The sequence below is a fragment of the Trachurus japonicus genome, chromosome 9 (assembly GCF_045865225.1).
Source record: "Trachurus japonicus isolate A0001 chromosome 9, Traja_1.0".
NCBI lineage: Eukaryota > Metazoa > Chordata > Actinopteri > Carangiformes > Carangidae > Trachurus > Trachurus japonicus.
Window position 1 is genome coordinate 8131110 of NC_140915.1, and position 26673 is coordinate 8157782.

Sequence of the window (26673 nt, forward strand, 5' to 3'; positions counted from 1 at the left end):
GTGACAACACTTCAGGACAAACCAACAAAAACCTTTAAACTTCAGAACAGAAGCAGCACAGATCTCTTTATTTTCTCACACTGGTTGTGGAGAGAATTTATCTCTGTGTTATCTCTGTGAGAGCACTCTAAGGGGAAAAAGAAAATAGAAAAATATCGTACATGTACAACAATACTGATACTAATTTTAGTCACAAATACGGTGGCATGCTAAAGTTTGGGCAGCCCTGGTCAAAAATGCTGTTAATGTGAACAATTAGGCTAAGTAAGTGGAAGATGAAATGATGTCCAAAAGACATAAAGTTAAACATGAAACACTTTTATTTGCAATATTAAGCAATATCAGTCTATTATTTTTGTTTTCTACAGTTTTGAAAATAAGAAACAAAGCAGCAGCCTGCAAAAGAATAGGAAACCCAGGAGACTTGAGCTCTAACTTTGATAACTTTTGACAAGATGACAATATCTGGAACTAACCAACTCTACTCTGGGCATCGAAGTGACGCAGAGTTCAAGGGTGGGTGAATGGGAAGGAAGGTAGATGTTTTTTTTATTAGGAAGTAGAAAATGAGATACAATAAAGAAATGAATAGATAAATGAATATAAATGGCTCTAAACATACATTTCGACCATAGACTGTATGATTTTGACATTGGTTTTGAAAAGTTGAGAAATGTACGAGCTGTCCATGAACGCAACATCAGCTAGCTTTTAGCTTCTCGTCTATAAACTATTCTGTAAAAACGTTTAAAGACAGATTTTAAGCGGGGATAATTATGGTGGAGCCAGGAGACACAGGAGGAAACGATGAATACACAAGTATGGCGGATAGAATCGGTTGTGACGACAAAGAAAAGTCGTTATATTTGGTACAGATTTGGTATCTGGAGGAGCAGTTGGAGAGGTAAGGCTAGGCTAGGCTAAGCTAAGCTAACGGTCACTTTCGACTGACCATTGGAGGAATAAATCCTGAAATAACTGTTTATTCAAACATGAAATCATAAATATATTGAATCAAATATCAATATTAAATATCGACATTTGTCTTTGTTAATAAATCTTTAAAATATAGCTTTATTTGAAGTCATTTAGTTAGCCAGAGCAACGTTAGCTCAGTTAGCATTAGCGCCTGTTAGCATTTCTTGTTAGCTGCTTGATGCTAAAGTTTTATTTTGAAAAATGCTGATAAGGATTTAAAGGTTTTTAACTTATGAATGAAGTGTGTTTTAATTACTTTAACAGGTTTTAGCTTGGGCTTTAATTTATTAGCTCAAAGTCAACTTTATTGTCAAAGCTTTATTCATGGTTTAGCCTACATGAAGGGTGAAATAAAGTAATAAAGTTAGATGCAGTATGAAAAATATATGAGAGACACATTTAGCCTACACATTTTTTTTTAAAGAATGTAATTGAATACATGAGAAATATGTATGTACTCTGCAACAGGTATTTAATTGTGCAGGTAATGCAATGTGGATGCTGATATGAATGAACATTCGTGTGCAAATATGTGGCCTTTTTTTTAAGCAAGGTATTGTATTATTAAATTGTTTTGTTTTTATAATGTCAGAAAATAGAGAAAAGGTTGGTTAGTAGCTGGCTGCTTCCATTGATTCAAATTGATTGATTATAATCACTGTTAAGTCAATAATATTTAGTGTAAGCTACTATCATACCGGTAATTTGAGTTAGAAAAAGTGCAAAAAAATGAATAGATTAGTTTTTATTTTATTCTTTCAGTGTTTATGTTTTGTAGTTTTAGTTTAATTTCTTATATAAATCATTAAAAAACACAAGTATACACAAATACTAGCCTTGCAGCCTTGACTATTACTACTTGCATGAAATGTAATGCTTTAAATGAATTGCTTCTGAATTAAACAGATACAAAATAAGATTTTTACAGGGTTATAGCAGCAGACAACAAACAACAAATGTATAATACAGGTAATAAATAGCAAAAAATAGAAATAGAAAAAAAAGAAAAAGAAAGCAGTGTTTGTAACAAGACGTCTTCCTCTTCACCCTGCAGATGTGTTCTCAAATGTGACGAGCTGGAGAAAGAGCACAAGGAGCTGTGGACTCAGTACAAGGCCCTGGAGAAGGACAAGAACACCGTGACGGAGAAGCTGAAGAGCGGCGTGGCGGCGAAGCAGAAGAAGGTGGAGGAGCTGGAGGAGCAGCTGGAGGAGCAGCAGCGTCAGTCGAAGCTGCAGAGAGAAACTCTGGAGCTGCAGCAGCGGCAGGAGGTGGAGGAGGTGGAGCAGCAGACCAGCAAGGTGGAGGCAGACACCAAGACACAGGGTGAGACACAAACACACATTATACTTACTGATCTTATATATTATCTTATTTTTTTAATATATATATATATAAGATGAGTTAAGATAATCTTTTATTTGGCCCACAATGGGGAAATTTACAGGGTTAGAGCAGCAGACAACAGCAAAGTTAAGGCAGCTTTATTCATATAACTTACCTAGGGGCAACTGTGCTTAAAAACAACAACAAAAAAAAACAATTTACAGTAAGTATTGGAAACGGAAAAACAACAACATAAAAACATGCAATTTTTAAAAATTAAAATAAAACCCGAAATATTAAAAATTGGAAACATTAAATAATACAATTTAAAAAAAAAAGAAAAAGGGATAAAAGTACAGAATAAAAGAGAGAAATTAAAACAATTGAGAGGATTTATAGTGCAAATCCAAGATTAAGATTTAAAGTTGGATTTAGAAATGCTTACAGTTGGGGCTGATTTCAGTTCAAAGAAATGTCTAATACAGATAATATACAGCAAATAGCAACAGCAGTAAAAAGAGGAGGACCCATCAAGTGGTTCCCTGACTGATCCTGGAGCAGTCACACAGAAACCTGCTGCTTCACAGGGTGTGTGGGGGTATAGCTCAGTGGTAGAGCATTTGACTGCAGATCAAGAGGTCTCCGGTTCAAATCCGGATGCCCCCTAAACTTGGTTTATGACACTTTACAACATTTCACAACAAACCAACAAGAAAAAAAACCCTTTAAACTTCAGAAGCAGCAGAGATCTTCACCTCTACATCCTCGTTATGTCCTCACACTGTTTTTTTTGAGAGAGTTGATGTTCTATTGTTTTTATAATAATGTATAATCGGTTTCTTCTCCATGTGGTCATCAGTTTCCTGTGGCTCGTTGGTCTAGGGGTATGATTCTCGCTTAGGGTGCGAGAGGTCCCGGGTTCAAATCCCGGACGAGCCCACTCTTTGATTCTGAAAAAATCAAATAACAGGTCTCTTTAGACACTGGTGAAAACTGTGAAGAGGAACAGATGTTAGTGTGTGTTATCAGCTGCTTCTCTCAGGTTTGACTTCACACTTGTCATGTCACCTAGACGACCACAGGCTGACCCATGGGGGTATAGCTCAGTGGCAGAACAGTTCAAAACAAGAAAAAAGAATAAAAGAAAGTACAGAACAAAAGAGAGAAATTAAAACAATTAGAGGGATTTACAGTGCAAATCCAAGATTAAGGGGCCGTTTACACGAAGACGCTTGCGAGTAAAGACGATAAAATATTTTATCGGAAGTGCCTTTCGTTTATATGGTGACGGCGTTTTTGGGGCTTGAAGACGCAAAAATCTCAAACCACCCCTGAAAGTGGAAAAGTTGAATACGCTCCAGCGCAGCGTCTCCGCCTAAACAGGCCAAGACGCAAAACTGGCTCAGATCTGCTGTTCTGCTCACGTCAAGTCGGCGTGTTGACGTTAGTGTTGGGCGATTTTGACATTCTCAGATCGTCCCAATCGCCCTCCCTGGAGATCGCCGATAGACCTATCTATCGCCGGGGTCCGGGGGGGGGGGGGTTGGCGGCGGCCGTTCCACGTGTTCGTTCGACGGGGGGGGGGGGGGGGGGGCGCGGCGGCGTATGAGTATTGCTTTTACCGTGCCTTGCTGTCATGCATGCGCGCTTCTCTCTCTCTCTGTGTGTGTGAGGGCTAACAACGGAGAAAGAGCACTATGATCAATGAACGGAACGCTATCGCGTTGCCGAAAGCCGAAAAATCTATTCTGGCGGACGTAATTTATTTGTGGCATTAGTGAACACCTCGTCGGGCTGTGACATACAGTAACAGGGCTGGCGTCGGCAGCCTAGTCACAGCCACAACACCAGCTAAACGTGCTTCCTCAAATTTGAGGCGGAGTGGCCACCCTGTTTACCACAGAGATTTTGTGTGCGGTCATATGACTACCTGGCTCCGTCTGATTGGACGTCGCCAGTGGCTGCATTTGATTGGTGAAACACTGTCATATGACAGAGTATCTGTTGGAAGCAGCGAGAGGAGCGGCTTCATTAAAACAAAACAAACAGATTGCGCATTAGATCAATAAAAAAGTAGCGAGTATGTGTGTGTGTAAAATCGCCAAGAAAACAAAACATCGCCGATCGTCCTTCCAATCGCCGATAGACGATTGGATCGCCAATCGGCACAACCCTAGTTGACGTCACGATACAAACAAACATGTCGGATTACATCCACCCTTCAGACCTGCAGGCTACTTTGGCCGCAATAACTACAAACAAAGTTCTTCTTGTTGTTAGCTGTAGCCATGTTTTCCTTTTCTGATTTCCCGGCACAGTGACGAAAAGAAGGAAGGTTCTACGCATGCGCGTACGCATCGCGGCGTTTGTGACAGCACCACCTAGTGGTCTGGCGTGCATTAGCAATGGATTTGTACACACTTTTGCGTCTCCGTATGCACACAGATTTCCTCCCGAGAACGCTCGTGTAGACGCGAAATAAAAAGTGAAGACGCGACGCCACTTTTGCGTCTTCTGTTCACACCGTCTTCGTGTAAACCTAGCCTTAAAGTTCTGAAAAGAGAAATGTACAGTTGGGGCTGATTTCAGTCCAAAGAAATGTATAATACAGATAATACGCAGCAACACACACATACACGCTTTCCCTTTTGGCTATGTTGCTGTATTACTTAAACTGAGATGATGTGTGATGAAGTCTGATTTAACTAACATGTCCGAAATGAATGAATGAATAAATAAACAAATAGCAACAGTAGTAAAAAGAGAGCAGAGAGAGTATGAATAAGATTATAATTAAGAAAAAATAATAATAAAGAAGAAGAAATATGTCATCCTCCAAACTTAAACTTGCAGTGGCAGCACAATTAGTTTGATATTTACACAGATTATATCCATCAAGTGGTTCCCTGACTGATCCTGGAGCAGTCACACAGAAACCTGCTGCATCACAGAGTGTGTGGGGGTATAGCTCAGTGGTAGAGCATTTGACTGCAGATCAAGAGGTCTCCGGTTCAAATCCGGATGCCCCCTAAACTTGGTTTATGACACTTTACAACATTTCACAACAAACCAACAAGAAAAAAATCTTTAAACTTCAGAAGCAGCAGAGATCTTCACCTCTTTATTTTCTCACTGTGGTTGTTGAGAGATTTTATCTCTCTGTTGGTGTTCTATTGTTTTCATAATAATGGGTTTGTTCTCCATGTGGTCACCAGCTCTCTGTGGCTCGTTGGTCTAGGGGTATGATTCTCGCTTAGGGTGCGAGAGGTCCCGGGTTCAAATCCCGGACGAGCCCATGCACTCTTTAGATCAGTCGTGGTCACTGGTGGAAACTGTGAAGAGGAACAGATGTTAGTGAGTGAGAAAGACCAGTTTAGAAGATGTGGACAAAGAGTTAACCAGAGAGACGTTCCTCGCCACCACTTCCACTCAGGACAAAACACTGTGGACCAGTTGTTCAAAACTAAACTGGTCAGATAATGGATCAGATCAAATGGGTTGTTTCCGAATTTACAGTAAAAACAGATTATTCTGAGATCAGATTACATCACTGTGATCAAATTTTGGTTTTAATCTGGATCAAACCCTCAGTTTGTGTTGTTGAAAACTTTTGAGTAGGATCAAGAAACCTTTTAAAAATCTATTATAATGTAGCATATATATATACATTTATTGATTTATATTTTGCACCTGATTTTTAAACCATTACAGTGATAAAGTAAATAAAGTAAACGTTTAATTATTCCACAAACTAAGAACTTTACCCCAACTTCTGGATCATTTAATGAAGTTTGAATTTGAAACACATGGGAAAATATGAACAATGTATTTGATTAATGAACTGTAGGTTTTCTTTTTTATTGATTTATTTTGTTTAAATGTCATTGAAAAAACAACAAAGAGCACAGAAAACAATACATACAACATACAATCTGGATCATTTTGATCCAGATGAAACCTTTTTCCCTGAGTCCAGTGTTTTCACCACCACGTCACGGCAGGAGAAATGTCTGCAGACAGAGCAACAGACTGACCCATGGGGGTATAGCTCAGTGGTAGAGCATTTGACTGCAGATCAAGAGGTCTCCGGTTCAAATCCGGATGCCCCCTACACTTGGTTTATGACACTTTACAACATTTCACAACAAACCAACAAGAAAAAAAACCTTTAAACTTCAGAAGCAGCAGAGATCGTCACCTCTACATCCTCTTTATTTTCTTACACTGGTTGTTGAGAGAGTTTATCTTTGTTGACGTAATAATGTTTTTATAATAATGTGTCTTTTCTTTTATGTGGTCATGAGTTCCCTGTGGCTCGTTGGTCTAGGGGTATGATTCTCGCTTAGGGTGCGAGAGGTCCCGGGTTCAAATCCCGGACGAGCCCAGTCTTTGGATCCGTCGTGGTCACTGGTGAAAACTGTGAAGAGGAACAGATGTTAGTGACTCATCAGTGTGTGTGTTATCAGGTTTGACTCCAGACTTCACAGGTTTTAACTCTGAACTCTCCAGGCCTGGTCTCTCCTCCTCTGTGTCTCTAACCCTCCTCTCCTCCATGTGCATTTGTTTCCAACGAAGCTGGTGAGAAATCAATCCATGGAGCGGTGGATAACGTTATTTATCATCTACCATGTTACCATGTGTATATCTGTGTAGTCGTATCTGTCATCAACAAGAGATTACGGGTTACGGGGCGCGTTACGTTTGTGTGGCGGTGCTGCAGAGACGAGAGCTGGGACACCGGGTCGGAGGCTCTGAAGTCATTAACCAGCACTAGGACTCTGGAGCTGGAGCTAAGGGACACATGGAGAAGAGTTAAGGTGGAAATCCTAAAGAAGTTCTCTTTACTTTTACTGTAATGAAACTAAAGGAGCTGACTTAATCTGCCTCAAAGTGTCTAAAGTTGCTGTAACCGCTGGGTTCACGACTCAGAGGAGACACTTCCTCCCTCTCCCCGACATGAGCTGTTCAAGGTTTGGTTGTTTTTTTCAAATTACGGATAAGACATGGTAACATGGTGGTTGACCCTAACCCTAACCGGCTTTGTTGAAAACAAACGCACATGGAGGAGAGGAGGGTTAGAGACACAGAGGAGGAGAGGAGGGTTAGAGACACAGAGGACCTCCAGACCTGGAGAGTTCAGGTTTAAAACCTGTGAAGTCTGGAGTCAAACCTGAGAGAAGCAGCTGATAACACACACACACACACAGACACACACCAATGAGTTACCAACATCTGTTCCTCTTCACAGTTTCCACCAGTGACCACGACGATCTAAATAGTGGGCTCGTCCGGGATTTGAACCCGGGACCTCTCGCACCCTAAGCGAGAATCATACCCCTAGACCAACGAGCCACAGAGAGCTGATGACCACATGGAAGAAAAAGAAGAAAAAGAAAGAAAGAAATCTGATAACTGTTAGAAAATCAAGAGGATGTAGAGGTGAAGATGTGCAGATGTGCTGCTTCTGAAGTTTAAAGGTTTTTTGTATTGTTGGTTTGTTGTGAAATGTTGTGAAGTGTTATAAACCAAGTGTAGGGGGCATCCGGATTTGAACCGGAGACCTCTTGATCTGCAGTCAAATGCTCTACCACTGAGCTATACCCCCTGTCTCTGCCCTGGCGTGGTGGTGAAAACACTGGACTCAAGGAAAAAGGTTTCATCTGGATCAAAACTTTTTTCATCCAGGATCATGTAATGTGTCTTTACTTTTATCCCAGTTGTTCATGTAAAAAACTGGGCTGTATGTATTGTTTTATGTGTTCTTTGTTGTTTTTTCAATGACTTTTAAACAAAATAAATCAATAAAAAAGAAAATCTACGGTTCATTAATCAAATACATTGTTCATATTTTCCCATGTGTTTCAAATTCAAACTTCATTAAATGATCCAGTAGTTGGGGTAAAGTTCTTAGTTTGTGGAATAATTAAAAGTTTACTTTATTTACTTTATCACTGTAATGGTTTAAAAATCAGGTGCAAAATATAAATCAATAAATGTATATAGTGTATATATATACTACATTATAATAGATTTTTTTGGTTAAAAGGTTTCTTGATCCTACTAAAAGGTTTTCAACAACACAAACTGAGGATTTGATCCAGATTAAAACCAAGATTGGATCACAGTGATGTAATTTGATCTCGGAATAATCTGCTTTTAAGTTTTGAAACAACCCATTTGATCTGATCCATTATCTGACCAGTTTAGTTTTGAACAACTGGTCCACGGTGTTTTGTCCTGAGTGGAAGTGGTGGCGAGGAACGTCGCTCTGGTTAACTCTTTGTCCACATCTTCTAAACTGGTCTTTCTCACTCACTAACATCTGTTCCTCTTCACAGTTTCCACCAGTGACCACAACCGATCTAAAGAGTGCATGGGCTCGTCCGGGATTTGAACCCGGGACCTCTCGCACCCTAAGCGAGAATCATACCCCTAGACCAACGAGCCACATGAAGTTGATAACCACATGGAGAACAAACCCATTATACATTATTGTAAAAACAATAGAACATCAACACAAAGATAAATGAGGAGGATGTAGAGGTGAAGATCTCTGCTGCTTCTGAAGTTTAAAGTCCCACTCCCGCGACCCTTTTCGGCCATTTTAAAACCAGCTCATTAGCCATGCACATTAGCAATGTACCTCTGGGGGGTGGGCGGAGACTGCGCTGCTCTGCACCCGCCCAGCCACCTCCTCGCACCCCACCCCCCCGCTTGCTGACAGCTGGACATTGTACAATTACAGATTCAGCGCGTTTAGCGTAAAACTCCACACTGGGATTCGATCCCAGACTGGAACATAGTCCTTGCTCATGGTGCAAGCTGCTCTACCAGGTGAGCTATACCTATTATACCTAGACAGCTACACCGAGCTGTGAAGGCTTTCACCTCTGAGCCAGATGCAGAGCGGGGCGGGAGCTTGTAGCACTAGTGCCCTCCCCTGGAGCTGTGACACCCTCAACTCCAGTCTTCCTGAAACTGCCAGTTCGCGTCTGCCATTGGTTCACAGCAGTTTGAAGGCAGAAAAACTCTGAAATGCAATTTTGCACTTCCTTCTCTGCTGATAAGTGCTCTAACACAAGAAAAATGCCACAGGAACATGTGAAAAGCTCAGAAAACACGATTTTCACGGGAGTGGGTCTTTAAAGGTTTTTTTTTTATTTTTTATTGTTTGTCAGTTGTGAAATGTTGTAAAGTGTCATAAACCAAGTTTAGGGGGCATCCGGATTTGAACCGGAGACCTCTTGATCTGCAGTCAAATGCTCTACCACTGAGCTATACCCCCACACACTCTGTACTGCAGCAGGTTTCTGTGTGACTGCTCTAGGATCAGTCAGGGAACCACTTGATGGGTCCTCCTCTTTTTACTACTGTTGCTATTTGCTGTATATGCAGAAGAACTTTAAGTCTTAATCTTGGATTTGCACTATAAATCCTCTTAATTGTTTTAATTTCTCTCTTTTATTCTGTACTTTCTTTTATTCTTTTTTCTTGTTTTGAATTGCTCTGCCACTGAGCTATACCCCCATGGTTCAGCCTGTGGTCGTCTAGGTGACATGTTGACGGTGGTGAAAACACTGGACACAAGAGAAAAGCTCCAGATTGTTTTGTCCTGAAGAGAGAACTCATTGTTTCCTCTGACAGAGAGATTTCATAACTCAAAGGACACGACCTGTTAATTATGTGTTTTACATAAACCAACAACCATCACTGAGCTTCACTTTAAATAATGGGCTCGTCCGGGATTTGAACCCGGGACCTCTCGCACCCTAAGCGAGAATCATACCCCTAGACCAACGAGCCACAGGGTGAAGAGGAGAGTTCATGACTCAGCACATTCATTCAGACCTCTCCTTGTTACCTTGTTACTTTGTTACCTCTCCTTCTCCTCCTCTCCTCTCCTCTCCTCTCCTCTCCTCTCCTCTCCTCTCCTCTCCTCTCCTCTCCTCTCCTCTCCTCCTCCACCCCTCTCCTCTCCTCCTCTCAGCGGTGACCATGGAGCAGCAGGAGGAGCAGCTGTTGAAGGTGAAGCAGCGTGTGTCTCGTACCCGGTCTCTGCAGGAGCAGCTGTTTGGTCGGAGGGAGGCGTACGAGGCCGAGGTCCGTCGCCTCAGGACGGAGATCGAGGAGGAGAGGAACAGGTCAGATCAAAGATCGAATATCGCCAGAGATGGACAGAGAGTACTTGACCCCAGTACTTGAGTAAGAGTACAAATACTACTGGTCAAAATTTACTCTGTTACAAGTAAAAGTAGCTCAGTTGACATGTTACTTGAGTAAGAGTAAAAAAGTACTTTAAAAAGGTAGAGGAGGTAGAGGAGACTGGGACGAGAAAAAGAGACCATATCTCTCCTGTCTTGGCTTCTCTACACTGGCTCCCAGTAACTGCTAGAATAGATTTTAAAGTTCTCCTCCTAACATATAAAGCACTACATGGTCAGGCACCCTCATATCTTGAGGACCTTATAGTTCCCTACCACCCAAATAAGACTCTGCGATCCCAAAATGCAGGCTGTGCTTGCTGGCTGTGCCCAGAGTATTACAGTAAAAAGTAGTATGGGAGGCAGGGCTTTCTGCTATCGGGCCCCACTTCTCTGGAATCAACTTCCAATTCAAATTCGTGGGGCAGATACTCTCTCTATTTTTAAAAATCGACTTAAAACATTCCTTTTTAATAGAGCATATAATTAGGGATCTGACTGATCTTTTTATTTTTTCCACAAATTGATTTGTTTTTAACTTGGCCTAATTTTATTCGTATGATTGTTTTTGTTTTATCACTGCTACTGTTTTATTGTCACTGTGTATTTTTACTGCCTGATTGTTGATTGATATTGTTTTTAATTGTTTGATTTGTTTAAAGCACCTTGAGATGCATTTCATGTATGAAAGGTGCTATATAAATAAAATTATTATTATTATTATTATATTATTAAGTATCCAAAAGTACATGCTTTTAAATTTACTTTACTGTAAGTAAAAGTAAGAGTAAGAGTACATTTCTTATTTTTCACATCAATGAATTACTATAATCTTTTCTAAATGAATTTAAGGAGCTTTTAACTCTTGTTTCTGAGAATTACTGTAACTCTTTGAAAGCAGCTGCACTGATGTGCTGCTTTTAGGGGTTAGGGTTTCCTTCTCTGACAAACACAGCTTGTGTCCAATAGGATTTTAGAAAAAAAAAAGAGAGAGCAGACCTGAAACAGGGTATCCGTGGGGTCTTGAAAAGTATTACAGTACAGTAAAAGGTGATAAATCAATTTTGGGAAAATTAAGACTCTTAAAAAGTATTAACAAGTCTTTTTACGACTCTATAAAGTCTTAAATTTTGAAGGTATTTTTTCTGAATTCGCTGACCAAGAGTTTGAGTCCTAAAAACATTGTAAAAGTGTGTGAATTTATTCATTTTATTAAAAAACAAAGATGAACTGGTACATAAAATAGAAAAGAAGATTGTTGTTTTTGCTTGTAGTGGCGGTGAGGTATTGAAAAATATTGAGAAGGTCTTGAAAAAGTATTAAAAAGGTATTAAAATGAACTTCAAGATTCCTGTATAAACCCTGTGAAAGTAACAAGTACTTTTCAACCTTCCTAGAAATTAACTCGAGTAAAAGTAAAAATATTTGTCTTGGAAATGTATTCAAGTAAGAGTAATAAAAGAAAGAAAGAAATCTAATACTCAAGTAAAGTACAAATCCTCTGGATATGTACTTACAAGTACAGTACTCAAGTAAATTTACTCCGTTACTGTCCACCACTGAATATCGGTTTGAATATTGATCCAAAGCGTCGGTGAGTAAACTTCTCTAACCGTCGTCCGTCCTCTGACCGCAGCTCGGTGGCGACGGCGCAGTCGAAGGCGGACGAGTCGCTCCACAGAGAGCTGGCCCTCATCCTGGGGGCGGAGCGGCGGCAGCACGAGGAGAGGAAGGAGTGGCTGCAGTTCCTGCTGAGGAACAAGGAGCCGCTGGAGGAGGAGATGAAGCTGCTGCAGGCCTCGGAGGAGGAGGTGCAGGCCAGGCTGAGGGGGGTGTGGGAGGAGCAGCAGGAGAAGGAGAAGGAGAGATATCGGCTCAAGAAGGTGAGAGGACGACGATGAGGAGACAACAGCAGTGTTTCCCCGACAGGACACACACCTAGAAATACAGGTTATAGTTACAGTAATCTCAAGGACTTATTTATATACCATATTATTATTTTACTATATTTATACTATATTTATACCGTCGATGGCAACAGTAAACGGCAACGCTGACAAAGTTAAAATACGTTACTGTAACTTTTTCTGTCCACCGCCACAGGAATCAACAACCGGATGTTCTGATATTTTGGGGGGAATTTACAGTAATACAAGTTTCAGTTTGCAATGTAATATCAAGAGAAATCAAAACGTTATAGCTGTATATCTATAGCTATGATAATACCGTAGCATCGGAAAATACACAATAATTTTTTGTAAACAATACGCCATCGCCGTAGCACCAAATTATTACATTTTCTTCATTAACAAAGTGCAACACCTGCATTTTGTAATAATTGAAGCATTATGTAACAACTTACAGTATTACAAGACGCGGCAAAGTTTATTACATATTGCATTCAAGAGTTTAATTACGTTACGTTTACGTAATATGTGGCAGAAAGTTACAAAATGCGGCGTTATTACATAATGTGGTGCTACAGACCCAGTAAGAAGCTTCAGATGGGTCGACCACACAGTGCTGTTCTCCCTCTGCCATCTCATACCTGTAAACTAGTCGCTTTTCTGTGAAAATTGCAATTTTGAATTCAAAATCTGTCATTCAAATGACTAATTCAAATCGTTTGAAAGGCGAAGGAATCCCGTATGTGGAAAGGCGTCGCCTCCGAGACGTAGAATCTATATGAGAGAAGAGAAGAACGCATTTCAGGACAGAACAGACACGTCTGTGATTTCAGCCTCCTTTCAACAATAGCTGACAGTCATATTCTCAGCTGTCAAGATGTTTTCCTCTCAGAGTTCATCAGAATGCTTCATTTATGTGGTAAAATCACAGAATATACAGTATATACAGTTTATGGGGGAAATACTGAACAGTCACTTCTTTTCTAATGTGTCTCTGACCCGGCCTCGCTCCACCACCAGGGGGCAGTACACTGCTGTAATATATACGGTATGTATATGTGCATATATACACACTGTGGGTTTCTACTGGGAACTGCAGCTCCAAGTGAATTATTATTATGTCAAAGAAGAAACAGAGGAGGAACAGAGAGACATTTGTGTCTCTGTTGATTGATGTTGTGGTTTTATAAGGACACAGTGTCATGTTGAGGTCCTGCTGAGTAACTATCTGTTATCCTTCAGGGATCAGTATCAGTATCAGTATCCGTATTCACCAATGATCAGGCTTTAACAAAGAGTGGGCTCGTCCGGGATTTGAACCCGGGACCTCTCGCACCCTAAGCGAGAATCATACCCCTAGACCAACGAGCCATGTGCTGTTACAGGTTTTATTGTGTGAAAAATTGGATTTAATTTGATTGTAGCCACTAAAATTAGCTATAAAAGTAACATAACATGTGTTTGATACAGAGCAGTGAACTGTCACAGAGACTTCATATGGAGTCAACAGAGCAGGAAGTGAAGCTGTGCAATGTTTCCTCTACATTATTTCTGCTGCATCAAATTACACACAAAGGGCTCGTCCGGGATTTGAACCCGGGACCTCTCGCACCCAAAGCGAGAATCATACCCCTAGACCAACGAGCCACGTGTTAGAGAGGTGTCATGACAACAATAAAGGGATCGGTTGATATGAGACAAACACTCTGGGAGTTTCTGGTTAAAGAAACTTTACAGGAAGCTTCCTCTCTAGAGGTTCCATCATTGCATAGTCGTTTTTTTTTTTTTTTTTGCTCTTCATGTTGTTTTTTCCCAGCGGTATAAACGCTTTCTAATAATACTGGGTTTTAAAAAAAGGTTGTACGACCAATCAGCAGAGAGCAAACCTCCAGAAACAGATGTGTTGGTGACTGTAACCTGAGAGCTGCTTGAAGTCCAACGACCCAGACTCTGTAAAAGTAAAACACCTCAGACAGAGTCAAGGGCTCGTCCGGGATTTGAACCCGGGACCTCTCGCACCCAAAGCGAGAATCATACCCCTAGACCAACGAGCCATAGCTTCACAGTGGAAGTTGTAACATGAAGCTTCACACACGCCCGGTGTATTTACTTCCTGTAGTTTTCATGTGGTAAACTGTCGTCTTAGATCAAACACCACGGCTCTGCTCCACCCGTTACTGTGTCTTTTAGTAACACACATCTCCTCGGCTGCTTTCACTGTCTAAAAATGCACAACCCCGGTGCTTTTCCTCTTTCTTTTTTTTCTGGCCGGGTTCTGGTTGACTTCTTTGCTTTACTTTGTGCCATCTCTACTGTTGTGAAGCATGCATGTACACATTAGAAGAAAAGAAGAAAGTCGAATTCTAATCACATTATCTGGGTACAATAGATGGAGAAGCCCAGTCTGAGTCGGACTAACGTGTTTACATTCACTCCAGTTACAGTCGCATTAAGGCCATAATTCATTTTGTCATGTAAACGTACTGACTGACACGTCGGCTGAGGACGAGACCAAAGAGACCTGTTATTTGATTTCTTCGGAATCAAAGGGTGGGCTCGTCCGGGATTTGAACCCGGGACCTCTCGCACCCTAAGCGAGAATCATACCCCTAGACCAACGAGCCACATGGTTTATGTGATTTATGAGAGGAAACAATCCGACAGAGCCCGTTTGTTGACACTTTATTTCATATTGTGGTCAAAAACAACCATAGAACTTTTTCGAGAGAATTATACCCCTAGACCAACGAGCCACAGGAGAAAAAGAAGAAATTTGATAACTGTTAGAAAATAAAGAGGATGTAGAGGTGAAGATCTCTGTTGCTGTATTCCATCAAGCTCGCTTAGCTCAAAGTCTGGCTTCTCGCTTTCTGGCTAAGCTCTGACTTTTCGTTCCATCAAAGTGGTTAACACGAATGCCAGCCTTGTAACCACGGTGACTATCTGCCAACCAATTCTGGTCTGGAGCAGGATTAAGGTGAAGATTAACTCCATTTATGTTCAAAAAATGTCCAAAAGACAGTTCTGATGGTGTTTTTACACAGTCACCCTCATGTAATGATAAAATGACAAGATATAAAACAATGTAATTCTACTATTCATGATCACCTCATCTCCTTGAATTGATGGATTTATAGCCTATCATCTTCTACATACTCAATTGTGTGATAAATGTGATGAATCATACAAATGTTTTATTTTTATTTAGGTCTATTGGGCTAAATGAATTAAACGTTAATAGGTGTCACTATCTACATTCATTTTGTACCTTTGATGAGGGTTTTAAAGTATCTTTTCAGACTTTTACACCTTTATTTCAAGAGGACAGGTGGAGAGAGACAGAAGACAGGGAGTGAGGGGAAAATACAGAAAAGGCCTTCGTTCCCTTTGCTTTGGGCCATTTTTTGATATTTTCGGCACTCGACTGGTGTGGGCCTGTACGAGGTGACGTGAGGTTTACGGTTGAGGCTTGGATTAGCGCCAGATGAAAACAGGACCGGTCCGGGCTTGGTTTGGAGTTCTCGCTAATTCAAGCAAGCTTCAACCCTAACCCTAACCCCCTGAAGTTTAAAGGTTTTTTTTTTATTGTTTGTTAGTTGTGAAATGTTGTTGAATGTTGAAGTGTGATAAAGCAGGTTGAGGGGGCATCCGGATTTGAACCGGAGACCTCTTGATCTGCAGTCAAATGCTCTACCACTGAGCTATACCCCCATGGGTCAGCCTGCAGTCGTCTCGGTGACATGTTGATGTTGGTGAAAACATTGGGCACAAGAGAAAAGCTGTTTTGTCCTGAAGAAACAAGTTGTTTCCTCTGACAGAGAGATTTCATAACACAACCTGTTAAATATGTGTTTTAAACCAACAACCATCACTGAGTTTAACCTTAAACAAAGAGTGGGCTCGTCCGGGATTTGAACCCGGGACCTCTCGCACCCTAAGCGAGAATCATACCCCTAGACCAACGAGCCACATGTTTTATGTGATTTATGAGAGGAAATAATCTGACAGAGCCCGTTTGTTGACACTTTATTCCATATTGTGGCCAAAAACAACCGTAGAACTTCTTCATATTGTGGTCAAAAACAACCGTAGAACTTCTTCATATTGTGGTCAAAAACAACCATAGAACTTTTTCATTTTGTGGTCAAAAACAACCATAGAACTACTTCATTTTGTGGTCAAAAACAACCATAGAACTTCTTCATTTTGTGGTCAAAAACAACCATAGAACTACTTCATTTTGTGGTCAAAAACAACCGGGAACTTTTTAATATTGTGGTCAAAAACAACCATAGAATTTCTTCATATTGTGGCCAAAAACAACCACATAACTTCTTCATATTGTGGTCAAAAACAACCATAGAACTTCTTCATTTTGTGGTCCAAAACAACCATAGAACTTTTTAATATTGTGGCCAAAAACAACCATAGAACTTCTTCATATTGTGGTCAAAAACAACCATAGAACTTCTTCATATTGTGGTCAAAAACAACCATAGAACTTCTTCATTTTGTGGTCCAAAACAACCGGGAACTTTTTAATATTGTGGTCAAAAACAACCATAGAATTTCTTCATATTGTGGCCAAAAACAACCACATAACTTCTTCATATTGTGGTCAAAAACAACCATAGAACTTCTTCATTTTGTGGTCCAAAACAACCATAGAACTTTTTAATATTGTGGCCAAAAACAACCATAGAACTTCTTCATATTGTGGTCAAAAACAACCATAGAACTTCTTCATATTGTGGTCAAAAACAACCATAGAACTTCTTCATTTTGTGGTCCAAAACAACCGGGAACTTCTTCATATTGTGGTCAAAAACAACCATAGAACTTCTTCATTTTGTGGTCCAAAACAACCGGGAACTTTTTCATATTGTGGTCAAAAACAACCATAGAACTTCTTCATATTGTGGTCAAAAACAACCATAAAACTTTTTAATATTGTGGTCAAAAACAACCATAGAACTTTTTAATATTGTGGTCAAAAACAACCATAGAACTTCTTCATTTTGTGGTCCAAAACAACCGGGAACTTTTTCATATTGTGGTCAAAAAGAACCATAGAACTTTTTCATATTGTGGTCAAAAAGAACCATAGAACTTCTTCATATTGTGGTCAAAAACAACCATAAAACTTTTTAATATTGTGGTCAAAAACAACCATAGAACTTTTTAATATTGTGGTCAAAAACAACCATAGAACTTTTTAATATTGTGGCCAAAAACAACCATTGAACTTTTTAATATTGTGGTCAAAAACAACCATAGAACTTTTTAATATTGTGGTCAAAAACAACCATAGAACTTTTTAATATTGTGGCCAAAAACAACCATAGAACTTTTTCATATTGTGGCCAAAATCAACCACATAACTTCTTCTTTCTTTCTTTCTCCTCAGGAGGTGAAGAAGCTGAAGGAGCGGAGGCAGCAGCTGATGGAGGAGCGAGGGGACTGGGACTTGTCTGAGCTGCTGCAGCACATCCACTGTCTCAGGTTCAACATCCACACTTTCCCTCAGTCCGCTGTTTGTTTGTCAGCGTTTTTGTTAAATGTAAATAAATGTGACCCAGGGGGCATCCGGATTTGAACCGGAGACCTCTTGATCTGCAGTCAAATGCTCTACCACTGAGCTATACCCCCGCTGTGTGTCTACAGAGAGCAGATCTGCTCCGTGTCCGAGGCGTGTGGTGATAAATCAGCGGCGGCCGACGGGCTGGAGGCCGAGCTGCAGCGGGAGAGGAGCCGCAGCCGGCTGCTGGACCGAGTCAGACAGGAAGCAGCCGTCATCCTGAGACACGTCCTCACGGTAAAACACACGGCGCAGAGCAGCTGCTGCAGCGTTGCACCGCCGTGGGGGGAGGGAGGGGGATGAGTCACTGTTGTTTGATCAGTTTTAGTCACTTTCTCACACAGTCAAATCCACCACATTAACTCTGTTGCTCAAGGTTTTTCTCAGGTCTCTGAAGTAAAAGTAATCACACACTGTTTCTGTGATCTGGTGGTTATACCGTAAATCTTCATTTAAAGGGGACATGTTATGAAAATATCACCTTTAGAAGGCTCTTTAATATGTATTTGGGTGTTTGTTTTGTCTTCCAGCCCCAATATGTGAGAATTGACCAAAAAAATCTGTAATTTTCAGACTCCTGAGGTTGAAACCCATGTGGTTTTACCAGATGTTCCCTCAGTTGACATACAATGATGTCATTGGTTTTCGAATTTGCATCATATGTGTGGATTTATAAAAGTTGAAGGCAGACGAAAGTGAGTTATTTAAGTGAGTTATATAAATGTAACTGATGTCTGTTGCCACACAGTACTATGTGCTGCTACTATGCTGTGCCGAAAGCAAATTCTGCCGACTTGTTGTGTGCAGTCCTTAATAAATGAATTGAATTGAATCTTCTTATGAAAACATTAAATATTTACACAGCTAACAGTCAAGTCACAGTTTATTTATAAAGCACATTTAAAAACAACCTCAGTTGACCAAAGTGCTGTACAATTGCAAAAGCACAACACAGTTAATCACAAACACTACAACAAACAACAAATAATTAAAAACAACACAAGGGATAGTAGTCACTTTAAAACAAATCTAGATTAAAAAGAAAGAATAAAAGAGAGAGAGAGGGAAAGAAAGAGAGAGAACCAAGATTACTCGCTTAGCTGGGAGTGAACGCCAAGGAGAAAAGATACGTTTTTAAAAGTGTTTTGAACGACCTGCAAGCGGCGCAGTGCTTTCTGGTCAAGGCCAACAAACAATGAATTACAATAATCTAAACGTGACGTAATAAAGGTGTGAATTAATCTCTCAAATACATTTCTTGGGAGATAAACCTTTGCTTTAGCCAACAGCCTTAGTTGGAAGAAGCTTGTCTTGACTATGGAGGATATCTGCTTGTCAAACCTAAAGTCGTTCTCTAAAATAACACCAAGGTTCCTTGCAAAAGGATGACAGTAAGACTTAAGGGAACCAATAGCACTGTCACATCCATCAAGCAAATTTTGTTGACCAAATAAAATGACTTCAGTTTTGTTTTTGTTCAAAGACAGAAAGTTAACTTCCATCCAAGTTTGGATATCTTTAAGGCAGTCTAGTAGAGCCTGAACAGTCAGATTTAACATGACGAAAATTATTTAAAAATAATTAGCAGGCGTTGCCTACGAGATCTGTGCCAAATCCTGCAAGAATGTGTCTGGAACAATGGGTCTGGAACAAAGTTCATTTTCTCCTGATGTGTCCGTCTGAAAATTGCCATTTTTGTGTCAACATTTGCGGCTTGTGAAAAATTAGTCTAATATTTACTTAAATTACCGTGGGGCAGAAGGATCGACCATAATCTCTCCTAAAGGGGCGGGGCCATGGAGAAACCCACGTGACATGTAGACAGGAAGCTGACTCGTCATGGGGGGGTTTCTAAACCGTCTTCTCATTTGCATTTAAAGGGACAGGCACTGAAACCAGTTGTTCTGAACAGAGCTGTTTCGAGAGGATGGAAAGAGCTGTGATGTTTGATCCTTGGGGGATTTTGACTGAAACACGTCACAGACATGTCTTTTAATTTGTGGAAAAGGGGCATAATATGTCTCCTCTAAAAGCCGAGTCTCAACCGGGTCTGGCTCCAGGTCTGAGCCGATGAAAGCAGAGTCTCAATTAGAAGTTGTTTAGGTTTATTTCTATTTTCTACAAGTTGTTGTGAATGTACAAAACCTCTCAGAGCCCACGATCGGCCGTCTGAGCAGTTTCTAAGCTGCTTCGTTCCTACTACAGTTCACAATGGGCCTGACAATTAAAACGCGACCCGGTCCGACCGGCGGGTGTTGAAGTTCAGACTTATATGAGCTTTAACTCTCGGCCCGAACGCAGCCAAAAAAAACAGAAGCCTGTGGTCTGACCCGACCTGAGCTATGTGTAGGTGTTTTTTCCGATTCTTTCCTTCTGTTCTGACTCATTTAAAGAGGAAGTATTTTCCCCCCATGTGGTCGTCAGCTCCCTGTGGCTCGTTGGTCTAGGGGTATGATTCTCGCTTAGGGTGCGAGAGGTCCCGGGTTCAAATCCCGGACGAGCCCACTCTTTAGATCAGTCGTGAAAACTGTGTAGAGGAACAGATGTTAGTGACTCATCAGGGCAGCGTTTGTGTGTGTTTGTGTGGCGGTGCAGCAGAGACGAGAGCTGGGACACCGGGTCGGAGGCTCCGATCTTACAAGGTTGGTTTTCAGCCAAGAGACGCTAGGTGGAAGGCAGAGAGCCTCCATTCTCCCTGGAACTAGTTACTAGTCACTAATTTAAAGGGGAACTGTGCAAGTCAGCTCGCTTTTCCGCTGTTCTGGTTATGCTGCTCTCAGCCATGTGCATGTGTTTACAACGAAGCCGGCAAAAAGTCAATAAATTAAAACGTTACATAACATAAACGATGTTACGGCGTGTGTGTTTGTTTAGTCTTAACCATCATAAACAAAAGATTACGGGTTACAGAGCGCGTTTGTGTTTGAGACGAGAGCTGGGCGGCGACCGAGTAACTACACTGATGTTGCAAGGTTGGTTTTCAGCCATGAGACGCCAGGTGAAGACAGAGAGCCTCCGTTCTCACTCGTAACAAGTCACAAGTCATGTAGTTAACAATCACAATTAATCCGGAGCTTTTTAATTAAAGGTCCCATATTATGCTGTTTTTCAACTATTTCACATGGTTCTAAGTTGTCCAACCATATAGTATTCCTAGTGTATTGTCCCCAAATCAATCTGCAGCTCTACATCTCAGCAATCTAAAAGTGGCTCTCCAGAGCTCTCCTGAGAACGAGCCATTTCTGTGTCTGCACCTTGAAATGCAAATAAGATGTGTAAACCACGTCCACTCCACACCTGTCACGGGGAGAGGGTGTGGTTTTCACTACAGGTACATGTGCCAGTGTTGACATTGGGACAGGGGTCGGGCATTGATTTCCGGAAAAAAAAAAAAAAAAAAAAATTCTGAGACTGGCATCTTGTCTGAAAAAATGTAATGTTCCCTCTTTCTTTCTTTTTTCTTTTTTTACTGTGGCAGAAGGAGAAACATGGAGAGACTCCTACTACCATCAGAAAGTTCTGTGTGAAACTGTCAAATAAAAAAAACAAGTGAAACTGAGGAGCTCAGCACAAACTGTGCACTGTTGTATGGACTGATGAGATGCTACGCTAGAATATTGACGTGGTTTTGCGCCGGGAGAGGAGCCTCGAGGACCGCTGCGCTGATGAGAAGCGGTATCATTCCAATATTCTCCGCTCCGCGATTTCATTTTTAATGACAGGCGGCTGTTTTTCAGTCAATGATTCAAAAGGATCATCTGGCGGCCGCGGTACCGACTGCTCCTCCTGTAGGCCTACCGCTTCATGTCAAATGACGGATGGGGGGCAGAGAGAGAGAGCGTGTGTGTGTGTGGATGGGGGGGGGGGGGGCTAGGGGGAGTATAAGGAAGTCCCGGGAGGTGGAGTCACTTGAGTTCAGTGCATCCTGACGTCAAGTCTGCCAGCACTTCCAATTCGCCCGTTTGGAGACACAATCTCAAAAAAGTGTAGAAATCAATTTAGGGAGTGAACAGACTTTTTTCACCTCCAGGCGTCATAGAAAGGCCACGGGAACACATAGGACCACTACAAAACCTGTAGAAAGTGGATTTTGCATAATATGGGCCCTTTAAGGCAAAAATGTAGCATAGCCACGGGAGAAATCCTGCTTAGTTCCTCTTTAACCAGCACTAGGACTCTGAAGCTGGGAGCTAAGGGACACATGGAGAAGAGCTAAGGTGGAAATCCTGCAGAGTTCCTCTTTAAAACAGTAACAACAGAATCATTTTCCATCTTTACTGAGCATCAGATTTGTCCTAAATGAAATAAAAGCTGTCCCATATATATAGAAGCCAGGTTCGGCTTCTATTGGAGGATTTACGGTGAAGACTCTGTTTTTATCTGAACGTTGATACTCTGAGTCCAGGAGGAGACTGATGATGATGTGATGATGTGATGATGTGATGATGTGATGAACTCCTTCAGGACTCAGAGAGACGTGGAGGAGCAGAGGCCCAGAGGCTGCTGGAGATCCTGGAGAGCACGGCCCCCCAGGGAGGAGCCTCCTCCCTCAGCCGGCCCACGGGGACGACGAAGAGGAGGAGGAACCGAGGTCAGAGAGCCCCCACCTCCAGGTACCACAACCACAACCAGAACCAGAACCACTCCCCTGGTCTGGATCCCTTTCACAGAGTCAAACAGCTGTTTCCTCACAGCTGGACGATTCTCACCAGAACATTCAGACTCGGTGAAGTCACCTCTGTTTCAGACACTTGACATGTTTCCTCACACGTGTTCATGTAAATATCTGTGACTTGAACGTAGCTACAAGTTTATAAAAACACAGTTACTGCATCGTTCTAACAGTCATAACAGGAGGGTCTTCTCCAGAATGTAAAATACTTTTTAAAGAGAAATTAAGAAGACAAAAAAAACCATAATTTTTTCATTTGTATTTGTTGTTTTTATAAACGTGCATATATTTTACAGTAAATATACACATAGTTGAGATATTCAGTAAATGACCACACAGAGGAATGAGTCATAGATGTTTTGATTTAGGGTGTTTTCACACATGTTTAGTGCGCACCAAATGTTAAAATGATACATTGTTTCATTTTTCAGTTAGTGCGGTTGCTTTCACACCTGCTTTTTGTCACTCGGGACCAAACTTGGAGAGCGTCATGTCTCCATGACTACCGGCTGAAATCTGGAAGCGCTGATTGATAAAACTTTCATGATGGAGACTCAAGAGGCCGGTTGTTAGTAGCTCTGGTCATTTATTTCTATATTGTTTGCATGTATAACTCTGTTTGGTACTTCCGGCTGGTTTCCGGTTGCGTTCACCCAGCTCGGTCCCGTTAGTTCCCGGTTAAACGTTAAACACGGGCGGACCTCTGCTGCTCGGTAACCACGGTAACCAGCTGCTCCGCGGACACAGGGGACGGACCCGCCGACCTGTCCGGTGTCTGAGCGACTCAGCGGACACACACCGACCGGCTGCTGCTGCTGCTGCTTCGTTTGTGGGGACAGAGCTCCGCAGCACCGAAGCACCGGGCGGTCTCCCCGCTGCGTTAACCCGTTGTCAACGACTACGGGAGCCCTTTTAGCTCAAACTTGTTGAGTTCGCCTGGCAGTTGGCTCGCACCAGAGTGCGGTTGCTTTCACACATCAACTAGTGCGCACCAGAGTTTGGCTGGAGCTGAACCGAGACGAGACCACCTCCTCAGGCCGCACTAGTTCTGGTGCATTAGAGTGTGATGTGCTTTCACACTGACCCAAACAGGACCAAATTTAGTGCGCACTAACACTGCAGGTGTGAAAACACCCTTAGTTTGTATATTTAACCCATGTTGTGATGCACTGGTTTATCAGTGTGTATGTGTGTGTGTGTGTGTGTGTGTGTGTCTGGTGTTGATGTGATATTGTTTAAAGTGTTCTGGGTTGAGTCCTTGTCCGTTCCTCGACACCATGAGGACGCGTCTGATCGGACAATGAACCTGAACTCACTGATCCATGAAGACGTGTGTTCAGAGACAGAGGAGCAGAGAAACCAGTCTAGTCCGGTCCCATCTGGTCCAATCCGGTCCGGTCCAGTTCCCTCAGAGACCAGATCTCATGTCCGATCATCCAAACATGATCATTCCTCCGGATTCTTGACCCATAAACTTAAAGGGATAGTTCAACATTTTGGCGCCCTGTCCCTCATCAAACTCATCAAATACACAATCCAACAACTCCAAAACGCTCTGGTGGACAAGTTGTGACCTGCACATTCACCACGCTATGAGATAATAACACATCGTTACCAGACAGAGTTGTTGTAGAGGGAAATGAAGCCGGATGATTTCAAAAGCACAAGTAGTTCAGAGTATTTGCTTCATGTGTCGTAATGTTACATAATGTTACATGATTATTTCATAGCGTGGTGAATGTGCAGGTCACAACTTGTCCACCAGAGCGTTGTGGAGTTGTTGGATTGTGTATTTGATGAGGGAAACCAAGAAATCCCATGAGCCTCCGTAGCGTAGCTCTGAGCAGCTCACGGTTCTGCTCCGCCGTTCTCAAAACAACATGCACCGATAATTAAAGGTGATGAACCTACTGCTATGACTATAGGGATTATGGTGAGAGGAGGATCTGACTAAATGTTGAACTAGCCCTTAAATGAAACAGTGAAACCAGGAAGTAAACATCGACTCTGGAAGAGTTGGGTGGAAGAAGAACCAACAAACATGTGACGGACCTGATGTTTATTTTCACATTTAGCAGCTGAAGAGTTGTCAAGGTGTGGAAGCTGATGCACACCTAAAAAATCTTGAAAAACAGGTGCGTTGGAGCATAGGTAGGGAGTGAACAAAGGAAAAAAGGGTCTCCCGCACACTGTCAAGTCACTTGCAAAAGACTTTAATAAAACAAACAGACCGAAACGTTGTTTGTTTTATTAAAGTCTTTTGCAAGTGACTTGACAGTGTGTGGGAGCAGCTGAAGAGTTTCAATAGTTTCCTCAGAAGCCAAAAACCTGAATGATCAGTTCAAGAACAAATGAATAAACACACAACATGTTTGTTTTACTTCTGTCTCCATGTGTAAATGTTTCTGCTGTGTGCTTGTTTGTCAGGGAACTGGACCAAACCGCTGCTGCTGCTGCTGCTCGGAGCGAGTCCTCCTCCTCGGACGGTGTCATCGAACCAGATCAACCGTAGGAAACACAGACGCCAGCTCCTTTCAAAATAAAAGCCTGAGTACAACTTCAATCTGCCAGAGTCCTGAACTAAACCAGAACCAGAGAACAAACCAGGACACAAGTGTGTAAATGACACAGATGGGATTTATTTCTAACGCAGCACGAATAAGTTAATCACTTAATCACATTAATAAGATCGGTAACACTTCACAATAAGGTACACAAAGTTAGAGTAGTTACTGAGGAACTAATGAGAAGTTACTGAGGAACTAATGAGAAGTTACTGAGGAACTCATGAGAAGTTACTGAGGAACTCATGAGAAGTTACTGAGGAACTAATGAGAAGTTACTGAGGAACTAATGAGAAGTTACTGAGGAACTAATGAGAAGTTACTGAGGAACTAATGAGTAGTTACTGAGGAACTAATGAGAAGTTACTGAGGAACTAATAAGAAGTTACTGATGAACTAATGAGGAACTAATGAGAAGTTACTGATGAACTAATGAGGAACTAATGAGAAGTTACTGAGGAACTAATGAGAAGTTACTGAGGAACTAATGAGGAACTAATGAGAAGTTACTGATGAACTAATGAGGAACTAATGAGAAGTTACTGAGGAACTAATGAGAAGTAACTGAGGAACTAATGAGAAGTTACTGAGGAACTAATGAGGAACTAATGAGAAGTTACTGATGAACTAATGAGGAACTAATGAGAAGTTACTGAGGAACTAATGAGAAGTTACTGAGGAACTAATGAGGAACTAATGAGAAGTTACTGATGAACTAATGAGGAACTAATGAGAAGTTACTGAGGAACTAATGAGAAGTTACTGAGGAACTAATGAGAAGTTACTGAGGAACTAATGAGGAACTAATGAGAAGTTACTGATGAACTAATGAGGAACTAATGAGAAGTTACTGAGGAACTAATGAGAAGTTACTGAGGAACTAATGAGAAGTTACTGAGGAACTAATGAGAAGTTACTGAGGAACTAATGAGGAACTAATGAGAAGTTACTGATGAACTAATGAGGAACTAATGAGAAGTTACTGAGGAACTAATGAGAAGTTACTGAGGAACTAATGAGGAACTAATGAGAAGTTACTGATGAACTAATGAGGAACTAATGAGAAGTTACTGAGGAACTAATGTGGAACTAATGAGAAGTTACTGAGGAACTAATGAGAAGTTACTGAGGGACTAATGAGAAGTTACTGAGGGACTAATGAGGAACTAATGAGAAGTTACTGAGGAACTAATGAGGAACTAATGAGAAGTTACTGAGGGACTAATGAGAAGTTACTGAGGAACTAATGAGGAACTAATGAGAAGTTACTGAGGAACTAATGAGGAACTAATGAGAAGTTACTGAGGAACTAATGAGAAGTTACTGAGGAACTAATGAGGAACTAATGAGAAGTTACTGAGGAACTAATGAGAAGTTACTGAGGAACTAACGAGAAGTTACTGAGGAACTAATGAGTAGTTACTGAGGAACTAATGAGAAGTTACTG

General features: G+C 41.4%; 1 protein-coding gene and 19 non-coding genes across 20 annotated transcripts; 8 read left to right on the forward strand and 12 right to left on the reverse strand.

The window, feature by feature from the left end:
- Positions 1–685: 685 nt before the first annotated feature.
- On the forward strand, positions 686–25225 carry cfap157 (cilia and flagella associated protein 157). Its single transcript, XM_085788083.1, has 8 exons — positions 686–904; positions 2033–2304; positions 10292–10445; positions 12142–12388; positions 17820–17914; positions 18077–18227; positions 22455–22603; positions 25090–25225. The coding sequence occupies exons 1-8, from the start codon at positions 777–779 to the stop codon at positions 25172–25174; spliced, it is 1281 nt and encodes a 426-aa protein (XP_085644209.1). The 5' UTR covers positions 686–776; the 3' UTR covers positions 25175–25225.
- Positions 2899–2970, forward strand: trnac-gca (transfer RNA cysteine (anticodon GCA)). The gene has a single exon. It is a non-coding gene; the product is annotated as a tRNA-Cys (tRNA).
- trnap-agg (transfer RNA proline (anticodon AGG)) lies at positions 3172–3243 on the forward strand. The gene has a single exon. It is a non-coding gene; the product is annotated as a tRNA-Pro (tRNA).
- trnac-gca (transfer RNA cysteine (anticodon GCA)) lies at positions 5263–5334 on the forward strand. The gene has a single exon. It is a non-coding gene; the product is annotated as a tRNA-Cys (tRNA).
- On the forward strand, positions 5528–5599 carry trnap-agg (transfer RNA proline (anticodon AGG)). Its single transcript has one exon. It is a non-coding gene; the product is annotated as a tRNA-Pro (tRNA).
- Positions 6343–6414, forward strand: trnac-gca (transfer RNA cysteine (anticodon GCA)). Its single transcript has one exon. It is a non-coding gene; the product is annotated as a tRNA-Cys (tRNA).
- Positions 6617–6688, forward strand: trnap-agg (transfer RNA proline (anticodon AGG)). Its single transcript has one exon. It is a non-coding gene; the product is annotated as a tRNA-Pro (tRNA).
- On the reverse strand, positions 7585–7656 carry trnap-agg (transfer RNA proline (anticodon AGG)). The gene has a single exon. It is a non-coding gene; the product is annotated as a tRNA-Pro (tRNA).
- Positions 7838–7909, reverse strand: trnac-gca (transfer RNA cysteine (anticodon GCA)). Its single transcript has one exon. It is a non-coding gene; the product is annotated as a tRNA-Cys (tRNA).
- On the reverse strand, positions 8680–8751 carry trnap-agg (transfer RNA proline (anticodon AGG)). Its single transcript has one exon. It is a non-coding gene; the product is annotated as a tRNA-Pro (tRNA).
- On the reverse strand, positions 9518–9589 carry trnac-gca (transfer RNA cysteine (anticodon GCA)). The gene has a single exon. It is a non-coding gene; the product is annotated as a tRNA-Cys (tRNA).
- Positions 10036–10107, reverse strand: trnap-agg (transfer RNA proline (anticodon AGG)). Its single transcript has one exon. It is a non-coding gene; the product is annotated as a tRNA-Pro (tRNA).
- trnap-agg (transfer RNA proline (anticodon AGG)) lies at positions 13712–13783 on the reverse strand. Its single transcript has one exon. It is a non-coding gene; the product is annotated as a tRNA-Pro (tRNA).
- trnap-ugg (transfer RNA proline (anticodon UGG)) lies at positions 13988–14059 on the reverse strand. Its single transcript has one exon. It is a non-coding gene; the product is annotated as a tRNA-Pro (tRNA).
- trnap-ugg (transfer RNA proline (anticodon UGG)) lies at positions 14395–14466 on the reverse strand. The gene has a single exon. It is a non-coding gene; the product is annotated as a tRNA-Pro (tRNA).
- Positions 14965–15036, reverse strand: trnap-agg (transfer RNA proline (anticodon AGG)). The gene has a single exon. It is a non-coding gene; the product is annotated as a tRNA-Pro (tRNA).
- Positions 16052–16123, reverse strand: trnac-gca (transfer RNA cysteine (anticodon GCA)). The gene has a single exon. It is a non-coding gene; the product is annotated as a tRNA-Cys (tRNA).
- On the reverse strand, positions 16309–16380 carry trnap-agg (transfer RNA proline (anticodon AGG)). The gene has a single exon. It is a non-coding gene; the product is annotated as a tRNA-Pro (tRNA).
- trnac-gca (transfer RNA cysteine (anticodon GCA)) lies at positions 17990–18061 on the reverse strand. The gene has a single exon. It is a non-coding gene; the product is annotated as a tRNA-Cys (tRNA).
- On the forward strand, positions 20423–20494 carry trnap-agg (transfer RNA proline (anticodon AGG)). The gene has a single exon. It is a non-coding gene; the product is annotated as a tRNA-Pro (tRNA).
- Positions 25226–26673: the final 1448 nt, after the last annotated feature.